The 20,014-nt window shown below is 37.7% G+C and overlaps 1 protein-coding gene across 1 annotated transcript in view; it reads right to left on the reverse strand.

Annotated features, from left to right (window-relative positions):
- LOC150102136 (5'-3' exonuclease PLD3-like) overlaps positions 1–20,014 on the reverse strand; it is a 181,081-nt gene that overhangs the window by 87,434 nt on the left and 73,633 nt on the right. The window contains exon 2 of the mRNA XM_090399515.1: positions 9,943–10,208. Coding sequence (XP_090255641.1) covers positions 9,943–10,208 — 266 coding nt within the window. The remainder of the gene's footprint in view (positions 1–9,942; positions 10,209–20,014) is intronic.

Consider the following 20,014-nt stretch of genomic DNA (forward strand, 5'->3'; position numbering starts at 1 on the left):
CCACCTTCATGTCCATTCTCATTTGAACCAAAGTACATAACAGTTTTCCATGTGGTATTTTGTCAAATGCTTTTGCTAAGTTTATCAATATCATGGTATAGCCATTTCTCTTAATGTTGTTCTCACTCTATTATGAAATGTACAGGACCTACACTTTTACAACACTGTGCTCCTCTCCAACCATAGATTTTTGTATTCCTATCCACCCATTCTCAGATTTTACCTTTAACCAACTTTTCTAATATTTTAACCACCACTTCTGAGATACTAATTAATCTGCAATTTGCTACTTCTGTTTTGGAGCCATCTTTATGTAATGGTACCTATCTTTCCCCTCCCAAGGAACCTCTCCAGCTCTGAGATTTAGATGAAACAACTTTATCAAGGGTAGTGCCAATTCTCTTGCACATTCCTGAGACACACTGGCTGACATACCATCCAGCCTACTGCTGTGTTCACATTGATATTTTTCAATATGTTGAGCAACTCCAGTTCATCTAACTCAATTCTCACATTAGCCTGTATTAACACCAGTAACTGCAATATCTCCACCTGGATGATGCACTGCTACAAAGAGAATGCTTAGTAACTCAACTATTTCTGTACATTCCTGCAATCAGCATTGATTAAAGTTATCCTTCAATAATCATCCTTCCTCTTATCCATTACATTGAGGAAAAAACTCTTTTGAACTTACTTTGGCCTACTCCAGTGGTGGCCTATACATAAGCACTGCAGCACCCCCAAGGAAAAAATGAAAAATTAAATTTTGTTTGTGTTTATAAATAATAACAATGCTTACAACATTATATAAATGCAGTACAACATGTTAAAGGTTACAGCTTATGTTTTGACATTGATTGAATAGATCATAATTGGAATTGTTCGATTAATGCTTTAGATTACGAAACAAATGCACTGGGATCTAATGCCGATATTCATTTGCTCTTGTCATTGCACGTTACGTCATTCCCAACTGTAGCTGCTCAAACGGCAGTGTATTTTTAGTAAGCTTAAGTGCCTTATTTCTGTGAGATATGAAACGTTTATTATTGGTGCTTGTGCCTGGTGAACTATTTTTTATAAATCTTATTTTATTTTGTTAAAATAACATAATTATTTATTTATTATAGATACAAGGCTGAATTATGATGAGTGTCACTGTTGAAAATATGAAAAGAATAATATTTTTTCGATTATCGTTACACGAAACAAATGCACTGCGATCTAACACCGATATTCGTTTGCACTTGTCATTGCTATTGATACAAAACTTTTATTATTGGTGTTTGTTCGTGGTGAGGATGAAATATTTTTAATAAAGCAATTTTTAATATGTAAATTTATTTATTAATAAATTCGTTACTGATTAGGAAAAAAAAGTTTTTTTTTTTTTTTTTTTGTATACGCAGCACCCCCACTTAAAATTTTCACTGGCCGCCACTGGCCTACTCAGTTAATTTTCCTCTCATAATCTGCTTTAGTCTTTCTTATCATACTAGTTAGCCTCCTTTTCTGCACTTTGTACTGCTCATGAATATGCTGATCACCTTTTTCTTTACATTCTCTGCAGAATGTTTTGAGAGGTGGTTACAGGGTTGACATTGGGGAGTTTCTTCGCATGGTTGAACAGTGGGAAGGAATCATGACAAGGGGCCATCCCTGGAAGTTATCAAAGGAAACTGTGAGAAAGAGGGTGAGGAGTGGTTTCTTTGCATGGAGGGTAGTTGAACCATGGAATGCATTGCCCGATGGAGTGGTGAGATCGAGAATGGTCAATGTGTTTAAGTAGTGGTATGATAGACTTTGTGTTTCCTAGGAGAGACCTCCCACGATCAGTCTTGATAGACTTGTGTTTCTTAGAAAGGACCTTCGAAGATGAATCTTTTGACTCCATGGAGGCCTGAATAATAATAATAATTATAATAATGTTTTATTGTTTTGCAGCTTGTGCTTTATATTTGCAGAGCAATGCAGAGTGAAGCAGATGTTATGGATGAATGAAAATTAAGCATGCAATACAGAGAAAGAGGGCATTATGGAGATAGCATAAGATGAGTGGTAGTAATCAATTCCATGAGGAGTACAAAGAACAGGCAAGGAGGGTGACTCGGCTGGTAAGGGTAGCAAAAGTGTATCAGCAGCAGTTAGTTAATGAAGCCCCCCCCCCCCAAAAAAAAAGCCCAGCCCAGGGAGTTCTTTCGATATGAAGCCATAAAAAAGAAGAACGATTATGGTAGGATGACACTGACTGGAGAAAACAGTATAACTGCTGCAGAGGATATAGTTGACATATTTAATGAACAGCTCATAAAGATCTTTCATCCTAGTGAATGTGACAATTATGGACAGTTTTAGAGAAGTGGATGATGAGGAGGCGTAACTAACTGTGAGTGAGAAAGGTGAATTAAGCAAACTTGATGTTAATAAGTCTCTGGGACTTCATGATATATCACCACATATTTTGAAGAAATGTGCCAGGGAGTTCACAATTTTGGAAACTCATATTAAACAAATACACCTTGGCATTTGTTTAATATGAGTCGTACATTGGATCAAGTTTCAAAGGAGTGGAAGGAAGGGAAGGTTGTACTGCTTCATAAAGGAGGTGACAGAACTCAAGCATCGAATTATAGGCCAATCTACATGTCAGGTGTTATGGTTAAAATGTTGGAGAAGCTAGTGAGATCCAGGATCCAGAATTGGGTTAACAACAGTGGTATTAAGACAAACAGGGTGCCACATGATAAGCTGATATTTAAGTTGCAGCACATGGGTTTAAATGTCAGGTTAGTCAAATGGATTCAGGATTGGCTGTCTGATAGGTATCAGAGAGTTGTGTACAGTGGGACAATATCAAGGAAGCAGAAGGTTACAAGTGGGGTTCCACAGGGCTCAGTACTGGGACCTGTATTGTTCAATCTTTATATCAATGGCATTGTCAGTGGATTGCAAGGGGATATTCACTTTTTTGCAGATGATATGAAGCTGGGAAGGGTTATCAGTAATAGTGCACATATGGCGGCCCTGCAAGAGGATTTGAGTAAACTAGACAGATGGGCAAATGAAATGGGGGATATCAATTTAATGCAACAAAATGTAAAGTTTTGAAGTTTGGGATCCATTGATGGGAGGATGCATACTCGATTGGAGAAGCTATACTGGAGGAAGTAGAGGAGACAAGAGATCTGGGAGTGATGATCGATAGAAAACTGAAATTCAGAGAGCATATTGCAAAACTGGTGAAGGTAACCCAGAGGATTGTTGCAATACGGAGAAGGACACTGAGTTATCAGTGAGATAAAAGAGTTATCATTCCATTGTACAAGACCCTGATCAGACTACACTTAGACTATTGTTCTCAGATTTTGTCCCCAGAATTTGAAGGGGATAAATTAACTGTGGCAAGGATACATTGGAGAGGCTAGGAGATCCAGGATCCAGAATTGGGTTAACAACAGTGGTATTATGACAGATAACAAAGATGGTTTCAGGACTGTACAATGTCAGTTATGAGGATCAGCTGAGGGAATGTGGACTGCAGAGTTTGGTGGATAGAAGGAGAGGTGATATGATCGATACTTTTACAGTGTTGAGAGGCAGTTACAGGGTGGACTTTTGGGAGTTCTTTTACTTGGTGGAATGGCAGGAAGAAGCGATGACCAGGGGGCCCTGGAAGTTATGAAAGGACGCTGTGAGCAAGAGGGTGAGGAGTGGTTTCTTTGCATGGAGGGTGGTTGATCCATGGAATGCACTGCCTGAGAAAGTGGTTAGATCAAGAACGGTCAATAAGTTTATGATAAACTTTGTGTTTCCTAAAAACAGCCTCCCACGATGAGTCTTTTGACTCCATGGAGGCCTAGATAATAATAATAATTATTATTATTATTATCTTTGATGGGCATGGATTTACTAAAGGGAGGTCATGTTTTACAAATCATGCTGCAAATCAGCTTACTTATTACAAGATGTTGGCAGCTGCCAACATCTTGTAATAAGTAAGGGAGATGTAAAAGAAGTAAGATGAGGGAGATGCAAAGATTTTGAAAAGGCATTTGATATATTATCACATGATAAGTTGATAGTCAAACTAGAGCAGATGGGGGTTGAATATTAGATTAGTACATTGGATTGGAAAATGGATATCTGATATATAGGTAGCAGTTGTTTCTTGGGGGTTGCAGCATCCTTGGAAGAGAAAAGTCACTAATGGTGTGCCTGAGGAGTCTGTTTTAGGGCCATTGCTATTTAACCAGTAAGTTAATGATATTGTTGAAGATTTAAATAAGAATATTAAGTTGTTTGCAGATAATGCAAAGTTGGAAAGAATTATGAAGAGTAGAGAGAAATATAAAGGTTTTAAACTTTGAAAAGCAAAGATGGAATTAGACAATACAATGAATTCTGGCGGTGATGTGGAGGACACTGACTTGTAGAAGTAAGGAGATTCTGGTTCCATTGTATAGGACTCTGATTAGGCCACACGTGGATTACTGTGCACAGAATTGGTCAGCTGGTATTTCAAAGGATGAAGAGAAGTTGGAGAGGGTCCAGAGGCGATTGAGAAAAATAGTTTCTGATCTCTGGAATGTTGAATATGAAGAAAGGTTGACAATATGCAATTTGTAGAGTCTAGTGGATAGGAGGAAGAGGGATGATATGATAGGAACACACAAGTGTGTAAGGGGTTGCTATAGAATTAACCACCTTACTGGGCATTATGGATCAAATACACATCCTCATATGCTTCGTATCCATCATATATTTCAATGTAATATCAATGGTATTACAATTTTAAAATGCACTTCACATCCATGATAACCTTGACATCTATAAACGTCTTGGCCGGTAGCATGGTTAACAGGTTTGAACAGGTGGGAGATCAGGAGATAATCCTCGGAAGCTGTATAAAGAGGCTGAGAGCAGGGGAGTGAGAAGTAGGTTTTATTTGCAGGAAATTTGTGAATGATAACAATGCATTGCCTGAGAGTGTGGTGTCCACAGAGAATTTCCATGTATTTAAGACAAAGTATTATGAGCTATGTGTATGACAAAGGGACCTCCCATGATGAGTTTTTGACTACATAGGGATCTTGGAATAATAATAATAATGAATTAAAAGTGGAGTATGACAGATATTGTGCAAATATTGGTTAGTGCTTTGTGAAATGTTTAGAACCTCCCTTGATGAGTCCTTGGATATGCATGGAGATACCTATGTAATAATAATAATCAAGGCTTGACAAATTATGCAAAATCCTACTTGTCAAATGATAAATATAATCCCCCCCCCCCCGCTTTTTAGCAATATGTCTCAGTAAGATGAAGAGTTTAAAAACTGATCAATGGTAATGCACTGTGATTTTTTAAAGTTATAAATATTATGATTAAAAAGTTAGTTTTATTAAATAAAAAATATTCTATTTTGTCCAACCTGCAGCTACCTGTCAGCTAACAAAATCTACTCACCATGAGCAAATGGGCGAGCATATTTGTCGAGCACTGATATTAATAATAATTCAGTCTACAAAATATCCACTCCTGTGAGTGCATATAATTCATCTGATGCATTACTCTGTTTTTTATTATTATTGGTTAGAGCAAGAGGTGTTTGGGGAGTTGAGTAAACTAGATGTAAATAAGGCTGTGGGACTTGATAATATATCACCGCGTATTCTGAAGGAATGTGCCAGAGAGTTGACACCAGCCTTGACATATTTTTTTAATATAAGTCTTGCACTTGGTCAAGTCCCTAAAGAGTGGAAGGAGGGCAAGATTGTGCCGCTTCATAAAGGAGGTGATCGAACTCAAGCATCACACTATAGGCCTATCTGTGTGTCAGGTGTTGTGGTTAAGTTGTTGGAGAAGCTTGTGAGAACTAGGATCCAGAGTTGGGTTGACAACAATGGTATAATCTTTGATGGACAGCATGGATTTGCTAAAGGGAGGTCGTGTTTTAGTAATCTACTTACTTATTACAATAAAGTGACTGCTTCCCTGGACAGAGGAGAAGGATACACAGTAATATACTTGGATTTCGCAAAAGCTTTTGATAGAGTACCTCATGATAAGTTGACAGTCAAACTAGAGCAGATGGGGTTGGATATTAGATTAGTGCATTGGATTAGAGACTGGCTATCTGATAGGTATCGACAAGTTGTGTATGGGGGTGCAATATCCAAGAAAAGGAAAGTCACTAGTGGAGTGCCTCAGGGATCTGTTTTAGGGCCATTACTATTTAACTTGTATATTAATGATATTGGCGAAGATTTGGATGGAGATATTCAGTTGTTTGCAGATGATGCAAAGTTAGGATGAACCATAAAGAGTAGTGAAGATGTTGTGGCCTTACAAGAAGACTTGAATAAATTGAGTGTTTTGGCAAGCAAATGGGGATGCGAGTTTAATGTTGCAAAATGTAAGGTTTTAAAATTTGGAAAACAAAGATGGGATGCAGAATTTATGCTTGGTGAGAATATATTGTTGGAAGTAGAGGAAATAAGAGATCTGGGGGTGATAGTGGATAAGGATCTAAAATTTAGGGGGCACATCGCCAAAATTGTGACGACAACACAAAGACTTCTGGGAATGATGCGGAGGACACTGACGTGTAGAAGTAGGGAGATTCTTGTTCCATTGTATAAAGCTTTGATTAGGCCACACATGGACTATTGTGCCCAGATTTGGTCACCTGGTTTTCAGAAGGATGAAGAGATGTTGGAAAGGGTCCAAAGGCGTAGTTTCTGACCTCTGGAATGTCGAGTATGAGGAAAGATTGAAAATATGTAATTTGCAGAGTCTAGTGGAGAGAAGGAAGAGGGGAGATATGATAGAGACCTACAAGTTGGTAAGGGGTTGTTATAGGATCAATGGTGGAGAAGTTCTACAGAGAATAGTGGGAGATCAGGGGAGAACCAGAGGTCATCCCTGGAAACTGTATAAAGAGGGTGTGAGTAGGGGAGTGAGAGGCAGGTTTTTTTCGTGCAGAGTTGTGAATGATTGGAATGCCTTGCCTGAGAGTGTGGTGTCTGCAAGGAGTTTGAATGTGTTTAAGATGCAGTATGATGAGATGTGTGTGAGATAAAAGGAACTCCTAGATGAGTCTTTGACTCCATGAGGTCTTGTTTAATAATAATAATAATTATTATTATTATTTTCCTGATCTCCATGGAGTAACAAGACTCACTGTGGTCGGTCAGCACTAGTCAACACAAAGTCTACTTCACCACTCATTATCCTTCTAGGAATAAAGCCTGTAGTACCGGAATGGAACACTAATAAAGTAATCATTAAATAATCCAACTTTGTCATCTGCTTTAGTCACCCAATTCCCATCTCCACTCAGCAAGATAATCCATCCACTATCAATTTTCCTCCTACTTGCCACATAGCAAAAAAACCCTTTTGGATTCTCCTTGGATTGCAGTGCTAGTCTCCTGTCATATTCTAATTTTTCTCTCTTTTACAATATTAGTCACTTTCCTAGCCTTCAAATTTCTTTATCTTCTTCACTTAAGATATACAATCTATCATTGCTGTCAATTTTTTTAAGTATCTCCATTGCACCAATGACCCCACCAATGACCTGTAGAGATAAAAGTTATCATTCTGTTGTATAATACCCTGATCAGACCACACTTGGACTATTGTTCTCAGATTTGGTCCCCAGGATTTGAAGGGGATAAATTAACTGTGGAAAGGGTATAAAGGCAGATAACAAAGATGGTTTCAGGACTGTACAATGATAGTTATGAGGATTGGCTGAGGGAATGTGGACTGCAGAGTTTGGTGGATAGAAGAAGGAGAGGTGATATGATTGATACTTTTAAACTGTTGAGAGGTGGTTACAGGGTTGACACTATGGAGTTCTTTCACTTGGTTGAACAGTGGAAAGGAGTGATGACAAGAGGGCATCCCTGGAAGTTACAAAAGGAAACTTTGAACAAGAGGGTGAGGAGTGGTTTCTTTGCATGGAGGGTGGCTGAACCACGGAATGCATTGCCTGATGGAGTGGTGAGAGTGAGAACGGTCAATGAGTTCAAGGAGTGGTATGATAGACTTTATGTTTCTTAGAGGGGGACCTCCCCTCGATGAGTCTTGATAGACTTTGTGTTTCTTGGGAAGGACCTCCCACGATGAGTCTTTTGACTCCATGGAGGCCTGAATAATAATAATTAATATGAACACTGAAGTGGTGAACAGGACACTATGACATGAAATGTTCACATTATTACAAACTGTTTATTTGCAATTTTCTTTCAAACTAATCTGTTATCTGACTAGATTCTGGTATTGTGCATCTTATATTTCAGTTTGTGAATGCAGGGGAGTATAAATGATTTTAAGGTTTAACATGATAGACATGTTGCTAATACAATGTTGCAATACAAGACTTGTACATGTAAGGTGCTTCTAACTACATCAATACACTCAGATCTCCATCTTCCTCTTGATCATTTTCCTACCATCATTGCATCAAACAGCTATTTTGCTAATGTTTTCAACTCCTCCATCCTGTTTAAATGACCATCCTATCTTAAATTCTCTGTTCACACATTCTTCAATCCTTCCTAATATCTTGATTTTTAATAATATTATTATTATTATTATTACAGTAACCTCCATGAAGTCAACAGATCCATTGTAATTCTGCTGACTACATGTTCCACTCACCAATTTGGTTGGTGAGTGGAACATATTGCTAGAATGTGTTGTGAATGTAATGGAGAATAAATGATTTTAAGGTAAGACTTGCACATGTAAGATATGTTGCTAATACACAACCTGGAAATTGTGTGAAGACGAGAAAAATCACATGGCCTTTCATTTTTCCTGTTTTATCATCGACTCTTTTTATAATCCCTTCTGTATTAATCTGGAAAAATCCCATATCACCTCTTTTTCTCCTATTCACCAAATGATGCTGCTGCCACTGATACCACCTGATCATTCTCATAGTTATTTTCAGAACTCTCGTATTTGTTCACATATGAAAATATACAGTCATATGTTCTTAATATCATATATGATCAAGCCCAACAGCCTTATTAATATGAAAATTACTCCATATACCTCTTACTCATTCACTCATTCATATTAGTTCTTCCTCCTTCCTTCCCACTAAACTCAAGCTGTGCACAGATGCCACATGTCCAAAGATGAAACACCTTTATGATCAGTTCTTATTATGATGAAACTACCTGAGTGCAGGTTAGTGTGTATGGACTACAGAGGTAATTATTATTATTAACATCTGTCTTCTATGGAGTCAGAGACTTGTTGTGGGAGGTACACACTATCACACACAAAGCTCATCCAACTGTGCTTTAAACTTATGCAATGTGTCTGCATTCACAACACATTCAGGCAATGCATTCCACTCACCAACTGCTCTCCATGCAAAGAACCTTCTCTTTGCTCTTTTGTTCACACCCTCCTTATAGTTTGCAGGAATGACCTCTTGTTTCTAGCACACAACCTCCACTCACCTTCTATGAAAAATTTCTTCCATGTTAACCTGTTAACAACCTTTAACCAACTTTATGTCTCTGTCATATCCCCACCTCATCCTTCTCTCTCTCTCTACAAGGCTTTGCAAATTACTTTCTTTCAATCTGTCTTCATACTCCACATTCCAAGACCAGTTACCACTTTTGTGAATCCTTTCTGGACCCGTTCTAACACAGATTTGGTCACCATGGAAACTAGGTGACCAAATCTGTGCATAATAATCCATATGAGGCCTGAGCAAAGTCTTATACAATGGAATCATAACCTCTTTATGTTCAAAAATAATTAGGTACACCAAAGAATAAAGTTCAAGGAAAGTTCCTGTTTTTGTTTGAATGTCATACCTATTCTTATTACTGAGAGCAAAGTTAGGAGGTACTTTTCAGCACATCATTATATATTAGAATGCATTCATAGGATTTTACTACTTACACACATGGACTTGAACAGTTGTTCCATGCAGAATTATATTCATTAATAACTAGTACATCACTATTCATGGGATCTTCTTTCTGATCCAAAAGTGGTAAGAGGACAACTAAGACTATTAGAATAAGAATAATGGTTATTGGAATGCAAGAAGGTTTCAACCAGCCACTCCACTTTTCTTCTTCCTCTCCTTTTAACATATAGCGGGAGTCAAACAGTTGCAGTTCATATTCACCAACATCAAGTTTACCAGTACCTTCTACAACAGTCTGCAATAAACAAAAATAATCAAAAAATATTTTACAAAGTTTACATTTTAAATGAATGTATTAATAACAGTCTATTGGCTTAATCATAACATAAACCAAGTGCTATTAACCACCTTACCGGCCATTATGGATCAAAGACACATACTCATATGCTTTGTATCCATCATATATTTCAATGTAATATCAATGATATTACAATTTTAATATGCACTTTGCATTCATTAACCATGTCCTGGGCGGTAGCGTGGTTAATGAATTAATATATGATAGAATTTATCTCAACAAAATACAATAATCATATTGAAGTTATCGATGCTGTATTGAACAGCCTTCAAGTTTAATACTTGCCTGATTGTGACTAGTTTTACTCTTGGTGATAGCAATAATTTGAAGCCAGTTATCAGAAGGAAGTTAAGCAGATGGTGATGCTATTTAACTAACAAGTAGACTGCTCTTTATACAGTGTGACAAAGATTGTGGCAGGTCTGTGGGATGCTTCATATGATAATAGATTGAAGGTCTGCTGATAGGCATAATAAAAGAGATATGATAGAAAGATAGAAGTTATTAAAAGGGTTTTATACAATTGAAACAGATGACTTTTTCAGTAGATGGCAAAAAAGGGGAAAGAATGAAGGATCACCAGTGGAAGTGCTGAAAGCGTGTGCTTGGAGGGTGGTGAATGGGTGGAATGCATTGCCAGAGGTGGTTGTGAATGAGTTTAAGAAGTAATTTCTTTGCATGGAAGGTGGTTGAACTGTGGAATGCATTTGCCTGATAGAGTGGTGAGAGTGAGAGCGGTCAATGAGTTCAAGGAGTGGTATGATAGACTTTGTGTTTCCCAGGAAGGCCCTCCTGTGATGGGTCTTCTGACTCCATGGAGGCCTGAATAATAATAATAATAAAATAATAATAAAGAGATGTGATAGGAATTGTGTGAATAATGGCTAGTGTGTGTCAATATAGAGTCTCCTGCAATGAGTCTTATGACTCCATGGAGATACCTGTATAATAATTTTGTTCATTCTGTGGAACTGTAGCCATTAGATAGGTAGCTGTTGCATGTATATTCAGTTGTAAAAGAAACATCATTGGAACAGAGACTGATTGCTTGATTAAAAGTCCTATAGACTTATAACCTTAACACACTTGCTCTTCTTTTTTTGCTTCTGGTAATTAATTTGTATCCTCTATCTTTCATGTGTGCCATCCTTTAAATCATTTGTTACAGCTAAATTTATTAAAGCTAAATGTTACAGTTACATTATTTCATTCATTGTTTTACCAGTTTACTTATGTACTTCATCACTTTGTTATAGTATACAAGGGTATACTTAGATTTTGGAAAGGCTTTTGATAGATTGCCATACAAGTTGGTAATTAAACTGGAATGAATGGGATTAAATACAAGAGTGGTGAGTTGAATAGGTGATTGGCTGTCAAACAGTATCAGTCAACATGTGTCCAAATCATAGCCTTCCTCTTTACTTGCCAATGTATTCTTCAACATTCCAGTAATTCCCAGAGCTATTGTGCCAACTCTTGCAATAGTTGGCAAAGTGGTTAGCGTATCCACTCTCCAGCCAAAAAGGCTGCGGATTCAAATCCTGCCGTTGGCATGGATGTCTGTGATTGTCTGGGAAAATACTAGTGGTGAGCGGTAGATGGCGTTGGTGGTGGATTGCATGGTAGAGACAGAGAGTTGTAGAGTAAACCCTCCTTTGATGAGTCTTTGGACTCCCTGGAGGTGTCACATAATAATAATAATAATTTCAAATCTCTATCCACCTTCACCCCCAGATCCCTATCCTCATCAATTTCCTGTAATATAGTACTATCAATATGATACAAAGTATATAACCCTTTCATCTCAAAGTGCATGACTTTACATTTTACAACTTTAAATTGACAACCGTTGTCCTTTGTCTGCACTACCAATTTATTTAGGTCATCCTGCAAGATATCTATATCACTTTTATCAACTATTGCCCTCTCCAGTTTTGCATCATCAGCAAAGAACTGAATATCCCTCAAACAGGAAGAAATCCTCAAATCTTCCACTACATCATTAATGTACAAATTAAAGAGTAGAAGTCCTAGTACACAGCCCTGGGCACTCCATTAGTCACCCTCATTCACATTGATTCCACTCCACTGTACACCACCCTCTGATGTCCGTCTATCAGACACCCCTTATCCACTCCCATTATTAATTTATGTAATAATTTTCCATGTGATATTCTATCAAATGCCTTTGCAAAGTCCAACAGTATCATATTGTAGCCATTTCCTTTATCCAATTCCATTGTCACCTTATTATAAAATTTGAATAAATTACTGAGGCAGGACCTCCCTTTTACAAAGCCATTTGCCCCTATAGAGCATCATATTCCTATCCACCCGTTACTGAATTTTATTCTTATCAACTATTCCAATACTTTTTCTGTAATTTACTACTTCTGTTTTGGAGCCACCTTTACGTAATGGAACTATCTTACCCTCTTTCCACTCCCTTGGAGCCTTGCCAGAGCTGAGACTTACATTAAACAACTTCATTAGAGGCACTGCCAGTTCACTTGCACATTCTTGTAGCACATGAGTTGACATACTGTCCAGTCCCACTACTGCATTTGTGTCGATATTTTTCAATATACTGAGTATCTCAGTTTATCTACCTCCATTCTCATGTCAGTCTCTGTCACATCAATGACAGCAAAATCACCACTGATGTCTGTCTATCAGCCACTGCCAGATCCCCTATCCTAATCATTTCCATCTGTGGACTTTAGAAACTAGCTGATAGTCAAAAAAAGAAAGGATATGATAGAAACATATTATTAAAGAGGTTTTATAGGAAAGACACCAGACGTTTTCAATAGATGTCAAGAAGAGCGAGAACAAAGGGTCCCCCCTGTAAATGGCATAGTAATGGTAAATGACAGTACAGTATTTTTGTCTGTAAATTGCATGTGTTCTGATGGTCAATTTGCCAGTATGCAGGATTAAAAACCCGAGTTCCCAGGAGAATAAAAACTCTATGACCTCAATAAGAGATCAGTTAACTCACCTTTAATTGAAAAAGTCCATATAAAGATTCCTCTCATGATGATGAGAATCAAATGCAGGTTCTTTTCCAAGTGAAGTGCACAATGTTCCCTTGCTTTTCCAATTGCACAATGGAAGTGCTTGCATATATTATATATATATAAATTAGTTCTAAATTAGTCCATATATTTTCACAAGGGGGATATGGAAAAGTATTTAGGAAAAAGTATAACTAGAAATAATAAGGAACCTAATTTGATGCTTTCTAGTTTCATTTTCTAAATTAATTTCTGCATTTTAGTTCTGCAATCAGTTTCTGTATCTTATAGCTATATTTTTTAAGGAATTATAATTAATCCTAATATATTAACTGAAAGAAATTTAATTAATTCTTCCAATATTTCACCAAAGTCAATGCCATCATCAGGGAACAAAATGTAACAACATATGTGTATGCAGGCATGACACTAAATAATGAAGATGAAGAAAAATATGTTATTTAATTGCCAGCAAAGGTTGGTCGATTGGTAGAGCCTCTGCTACTAATGGCTCAGCAAAAAGTTAAGCAAGTTTGAGCACAGTTAATAGTTGGAAGGGGTTCAATCATTTGATGCTGTTCGCACACTCTCCCTCGATGAGTCTTTGGACTCCTTGGAGGTGTCACATAATAATAATAATAATAATAATAATGAAACTGAAACATGTCAACTCGGAGTAGACCTAAAGTCCTAAATAGCATCGACTAGTGGGCTAAATTAGGCATCCTTGGCTTTTGGACTAAAGTACAGAGGATAAGCACTTCCCAAATATGGGACAGTTTCATGCAATCAAATTTGTTGAGAAAAAAAGATTAAAGGGAAAGTCTTTTGTGCTTATATTTGCTGCAATGGAGTAGAGAGGCCTTCTTCCAGCATATTCTATTGTGGGTCTCCTGAAATATATAACATGAGGCTCACTTGACTGAAGAAAATGAGGTTGTGAATGAGTTGGTGCTGATAACATCTGCTTAAATTCATTACCATCTTACCTTACTTCCATACTAATATCTTCAAATAATGATGACACGGGATTTCTGATATCTGACAAATGGTTCTCAGTGTCTCTGATTTTAGTTCCCAAGAGTCCTTTTAGTCTTTTACAGAGTCCTTTCTTTTTCTTCCTTACCTGTGGCAATATTGCTCTACTTCAGTGTCATTCACGCTGGTTGGTAAATACTGATGAAAGCGTAAAGACTCTTTTGATTATTTCCCTGTTGCACTAGATCAGAAACCCTCCGGTATTGGCCTATGACTTCAATTAAACCATCCACCCTTAGGCTCTCAGCTCCATTTAAAAACGTAGAAAGCTGGTCCTGTGAAACGTTAACTTCACCATTGTACACAAATTTTACAATTGCCTTCAATCACTGAATGCCATATGCGTCAAAATTACAATAGAATGTTTATAAGAATTTTCAAGAAAGAAGCTAAAAAAGAACGACCTTGACCCAGACAACTGTCATATGAGCCTTTAGGCTAAATCCCTCACACAATAATATTACTTCCACTAGTTTCACTAGAAAATAATTGTACAAATACTGCTAACATATTTGGCTGATGATTGGTCATGTCAGAGCCTCCATAGCTCAGTCGGTACATACGAAGCCCTTTGGTCGGAAAGACCTGGGTTCGATTCTCGTCTATGACGTGCGGAAGCTTTATCTGGTTTTTTTCGATTAAAGGTGAGTTAGTCAGTCTCATACGAAGATAGAGGGTATTTCGTCCCTCAGAACAGGCAAATCGGCCCCGTGAACACACACACAGATTACAGCCATGAATACTTACGACAATATGTGGAAGAGATAGGGTCCTCGCCACATGTCGTTACGCCCGTAGTTAACCATGAGTAACATCATGGTAGTCAACCTCCTAGGTAGGAGACGGCACATGAATGGGATGGTCCATTTCAAAAAGTTGGTCCATACTACACAGATATAACAGACCTTGGGAATACAGATGTCATCTAATTTCATTAAGTTCAGTATTATTGTGTTTCTCACGCCTTGACTAGATATACGTACTAGAATTATTATTATTATTACATGACACCACCAAGGAGTCAAAGGACTTATTGCGGGAGGTAAAACAACTCAACGTCTCCACTACTGGAGGCTCTGTCTATTTGTTATCAAAATCAGTTGGTCCCAAAACACTCCATTTAAAATGAATTAAAAATAATCCGTCTATTATAATCAAACTTCCGGTTATTGTTATCAAAATCCTCGAATGTTTAGCCTTTTGCATCTCAGAACTCTAAGAAATAAAGGTTAATCATGAACAAATTTGACAAAGAACATTTGTCGAAATCCTACTTTTTTGTTAATCTTTTTTTTTTTTATCTTAATCTTCCCTAAATCTTAAATCTTTCAGGCAAATGCAGGGGGGGGGTATAAATACAGTCTAATTGTGATTTTTCGAGTTTATTTTGGTGCTTTCTTTCAGTAAGTGGATTTGACTTTAAGTGCTCATTAAAACAGCCCTTAGCATTATGGCAGAAGCAAGTAAAACGTAAAGATGTATCTTTTCAACAAACGCAAAGAATTTTGGAGTGCTATGATAAGTTGTCCAAGATGAGTCAGCGTAGTGTGGCTGTGCATTTAAAAATTTCACAACCACCCTTGTGTAAGATCTTAAAAAACAGATCAAACATCGAAACTTCAGCTCTTACTAATGAGAACATGGATCGGAAGAGAACCCTGATCTAGTAAGGATACTCAGTTGAATTAGCATTAAACATTTGGTTTAGTTCGTGAAAATAATGATTCAACTTATGGGCCTTTGATGCATCAAAAAGCAGAACTTACAAAAACAATTTTCTTTGCCCATTGTTTTTGTAAGTTCTGATGGATGGTTTAACAGGTGGAAAAAGCAAGAAAATATTGTGTAAAGCTTATTCATGATGAAGAAAAAAGTGCTGATTTTTTATCAGCTGATGATGCGTGGATTAACACCGTGTGGCCAAAAATTATTGCTGAATATTCTCCCGAGGATATTTACAATGCAGACAAAGAAGGACCCTATGTAGCTCAGTGGATGCAAAGTGGGTAGTTAGCCGACTTTGCATCCACTGAGCAGACCCTTGCCCCGACCCCCAAGCTGCAGGCCGCAGAGGAAGACCGAAGATCAACCGTAGCTTCGCAGGCTAATGCGAAGGTTAACCAAGAAGGAACTGTAAGTACCTCTTTGTTTCAACCATCTCGTGATATGAATAGCATAATGAATTGAAATAACGGTATTGAATCTAAAGTAGATAGCGAACAAGAAAATCAGTCTGAAGGTTTTAACTCGCGGGACCTATTAAAATCGCTAAACTTACCACTGGAAATAGACTGGTCTAAAACTGTTATTCTTAAATGTGACGCAAAATGCAGTCCTTACACCGAGGAGGACATAATTAAAAGTCTTACGGAAAACAAAGTTAAAGGAAGTGATGTGTGGCGTTTAGGTCATCTAAAATACAATTATGTTTTTCTACTGTCGTTCAAACAACTGACAGTTAAAGAACGATTTGCCAGCATGGGGAACATCCACGTGAGGAACGGCACCTGTGAAATTATTAATATAAATGCATGTAGGAAATTAGAAATTTTAATACACTGGATGCTACCCCACTTATAAAATCACTTGGTTGCTCTCCACTTTAAAAGATTCGGAAAATAGAATTTCTGGAAAACATATCAACAATTAAAAATGATGGCTGGTGTCATGTCCTAAGCAACAAAAAAAAAAAATTAGTTATAGAACTGAACGAAGGTGCAAAAATTGACGACATCCCATATATTATACAAGTGAAAAATGTTATGGGAATAGTCGTCGTCCCAGCAAGACCACCATCCTGCTTCCGCTGTAAAAAAAACGGACATCTACGCAGACACTGCAATGAGCCGAAATGTGAAAAGTGAAACCGCATAGGTCATGCAGCAGATCAATGCTAGGGTAGCACGTACGCTTCCATATTGAGGCAAAACGAAGAGTCCCCAGACATGGAAGGTGAAGAAGAGGATGTGCAGGACACAGATGGGCATAACAAAGGCAAAGAAGAAAATAGGGAGAATAACAACGGAAGCAACAACTCATCAACAGACAGGTAAGAAAAAAACTTCACGTTACAAAATGGCAACAAAACCACTGTTCCAGAAATGTCTATATCAAATGATAAGAGGGAGAAAGCAGAGAAAATGAAATTCCAGAAAGTCGCCCTGAGACATTAACGAGGAAGGGATTAGTGGAAAGAATTGTACAGGTGACAAGCAGCAAACCTCAAATGAATCACAAATAACCCCTAATCCGAAATCCCAAGGGGAAACAAATAGCAAATCGCCAGCAACACAAAACGTAGCTCCTAAAACACAGCGAAGAACAAAAATTAAAGTCACGCCAAATACTACCAGAGCCAGAAGCAAAACATAAAACAACCCGAATAATCGTAACAGAACAAATCCGAACCAAAATGAAGTTAATGAGCCTAAATTGCAATGGGATAAATACCAAAGAATGCCAAAACCTGCTGATCAATGAAATTCACAAAAAATTGCCAGACATCGTAATGCTGCAGGAAACAAGAATTCACGCGCCAGAGCCAATAACACGACTAGAAAAAAGACTCGTCCATCACTACATCCTAATCAATGAACTTGCCAGCAGTAGTTCTAACGGTGGAGTAGCTATCCTTATCAAAAAGACACCACACATGCAACTGCTGTCCCAAGAAGTCTCTGTCAGGCACAGAACCCTAGAAGTTGACATATATTTCGACAACAAAATAATAACCTTAATGAATGTGTACGGCCCAACAAAACGTGAAGAAAAAACAACATTTTGGCAGATAATCAAAGAAAATCTGCAACAGAAGAACATAGCAGTAATTGTAGGTGACATGAACTTCGTGGAACAGTCCTTCATTGATCAGGAGAAAGGGTCACAAGAAAAAAAAAAAAGGAGTTCACATATTTTGCTCCTGGAAACGCCTCAAGAATCGATAGGATTTACCTGTTCCAATACAGAGACTTCACTGCGAACAGTGTTGAACATATCCCTGTAACTTTCAGCAATCACTACTTGGTAATAGTAGAATTTCAACCCTCTCACAAGGAAATAAGAACAAAATTCGTCAACAGAAATTTCCCTCTGTATAAATTTAATCAGAACTTAACGAAAGATGAAGAATTCAACAAAGAAGTACAAAATATAATATCAGAAGTAGAAAAAATAGTCAATCCAATCATAGCCTGGGAAATCTTCAAAAGAAAAATTAAAAACGCAGCCATAAAAATTAACACTAAAAGAAAACACCAGCAAAACCAAGAAAGTGAGACAGATCTAAAGAAACTATCCAGCCTGTACTACATGGATCGGACCAAACCAGAAGTTAAACAAGAAATAAATCTAATTAGAGAAAAAATTAAAAAGCAACAACTTCAGAAAATAGGAGCATGGCTCCGCTCCCGGTTAAGAACCATAGAAAATGAGGAGGGCAAAATATCCACAGCTTGGATTTTCGAAAAACGGAATTACGAAAGAAAGAGAATAGAATGTTTACACTACGATGGGAAAATTATCCAAGAAGATGCGGAACTACTGCATGCTATTCACGAATACTTCGCAACACTGTTTTCGGAAAAACAAAGCGAGGAACGGGACAGAGACAAATTCCTCCCCTTCATACCTAAGATAACCCTGCAGGAGGCGGAGGAAATTGACGTCCCGATAACAGCAGCAGAATACAGGCAAACAGTAAGACATTTACCAGACAAGAAATCCCCAGGAGAAGACGGTCTTACAAACGAATTTTACAAGCACTACTTCCAAAAATTCGAGCATTTATTTATGAGAATGACGCAAGAAATATACGAAACACAAATAAAGCCAGACAGATTCAGCACAGGGTACATCACACTTATCCCGAAAACTTCAGACACAGAGAAATTAAAATACATAAAGCAATGGAGAGTGATAACCCTTTTAAACACCGATTACAAGATCATCTCAAAAATCCTGTCCAATAGAATACAGAAATTAATATCTCCCACACAGACTTGTGCAATTAAGGACAGAAACATAGCAGACACAATTACTCATTTAAGATCAGTATATGAGTACTACAATCCAACCGACAAACCCTGTGTCCTACTAGGCTTGGATATAGAAAAGGCGTTTGACACCATAAGCCAAGTATATATATTCAAAGTTGTAGAGGAAATGGGATTTGGCCCAAAATTTAGGAACTGGCTGCAAACTTTCTACGAAAATGCAGAAAGTCAAGTAATCGTGAACAGGAAGCTATCCACATCTTTTAAAATGAAATGCTCAGTGAGACAAGGAGACCCCCCCCCCCTCTCTATGGCCTTCTTCGTCCTTGCACTAGAACCAGTCATCAGAGCGAAAATATTGGCATATGCTGACGACATCACATTAACCCTAGAGACAGAAACATCCATAGAAGAGTCAATGAAATTACTAAACGCTTTTGCAAGAGCTTCTGCCCTGAAAGTAAACCTGAATAAATCTCATTGCATGCTAATAGAAAAATGGGAAAAGAACCCTGAGATTCTTCAAGGCATAAGAGCTCACGAATACTTACCGGTTCTGGGAGTTAAAATAGGCGGCCCAGAAACGTATGAAGAACAGTGGAAAGAACTCCTCGCAGCCGTTGCGTGGAAAATAAATACCATGCGCCCAAGACAACTATCTGTAAGAGGAAAAGCGCGGATATGCAATATATAT

This window comes from Typopeltis vanoorti, chromosome 10, assembly GCF_054136105.1.
Source record: "Typopeltis vanoorti isolate ZY-2024b chromosome 10, IOZ_Tvanoo_1.0, whole genome shotgun sequence".
NCBI classification, from domain to species: Eukaryota; Metazoa; Arthropoda; class Arachnida; order Uropygi; family Thelyphonidae; genus Typopeltis; species Typopeltis vanoorti.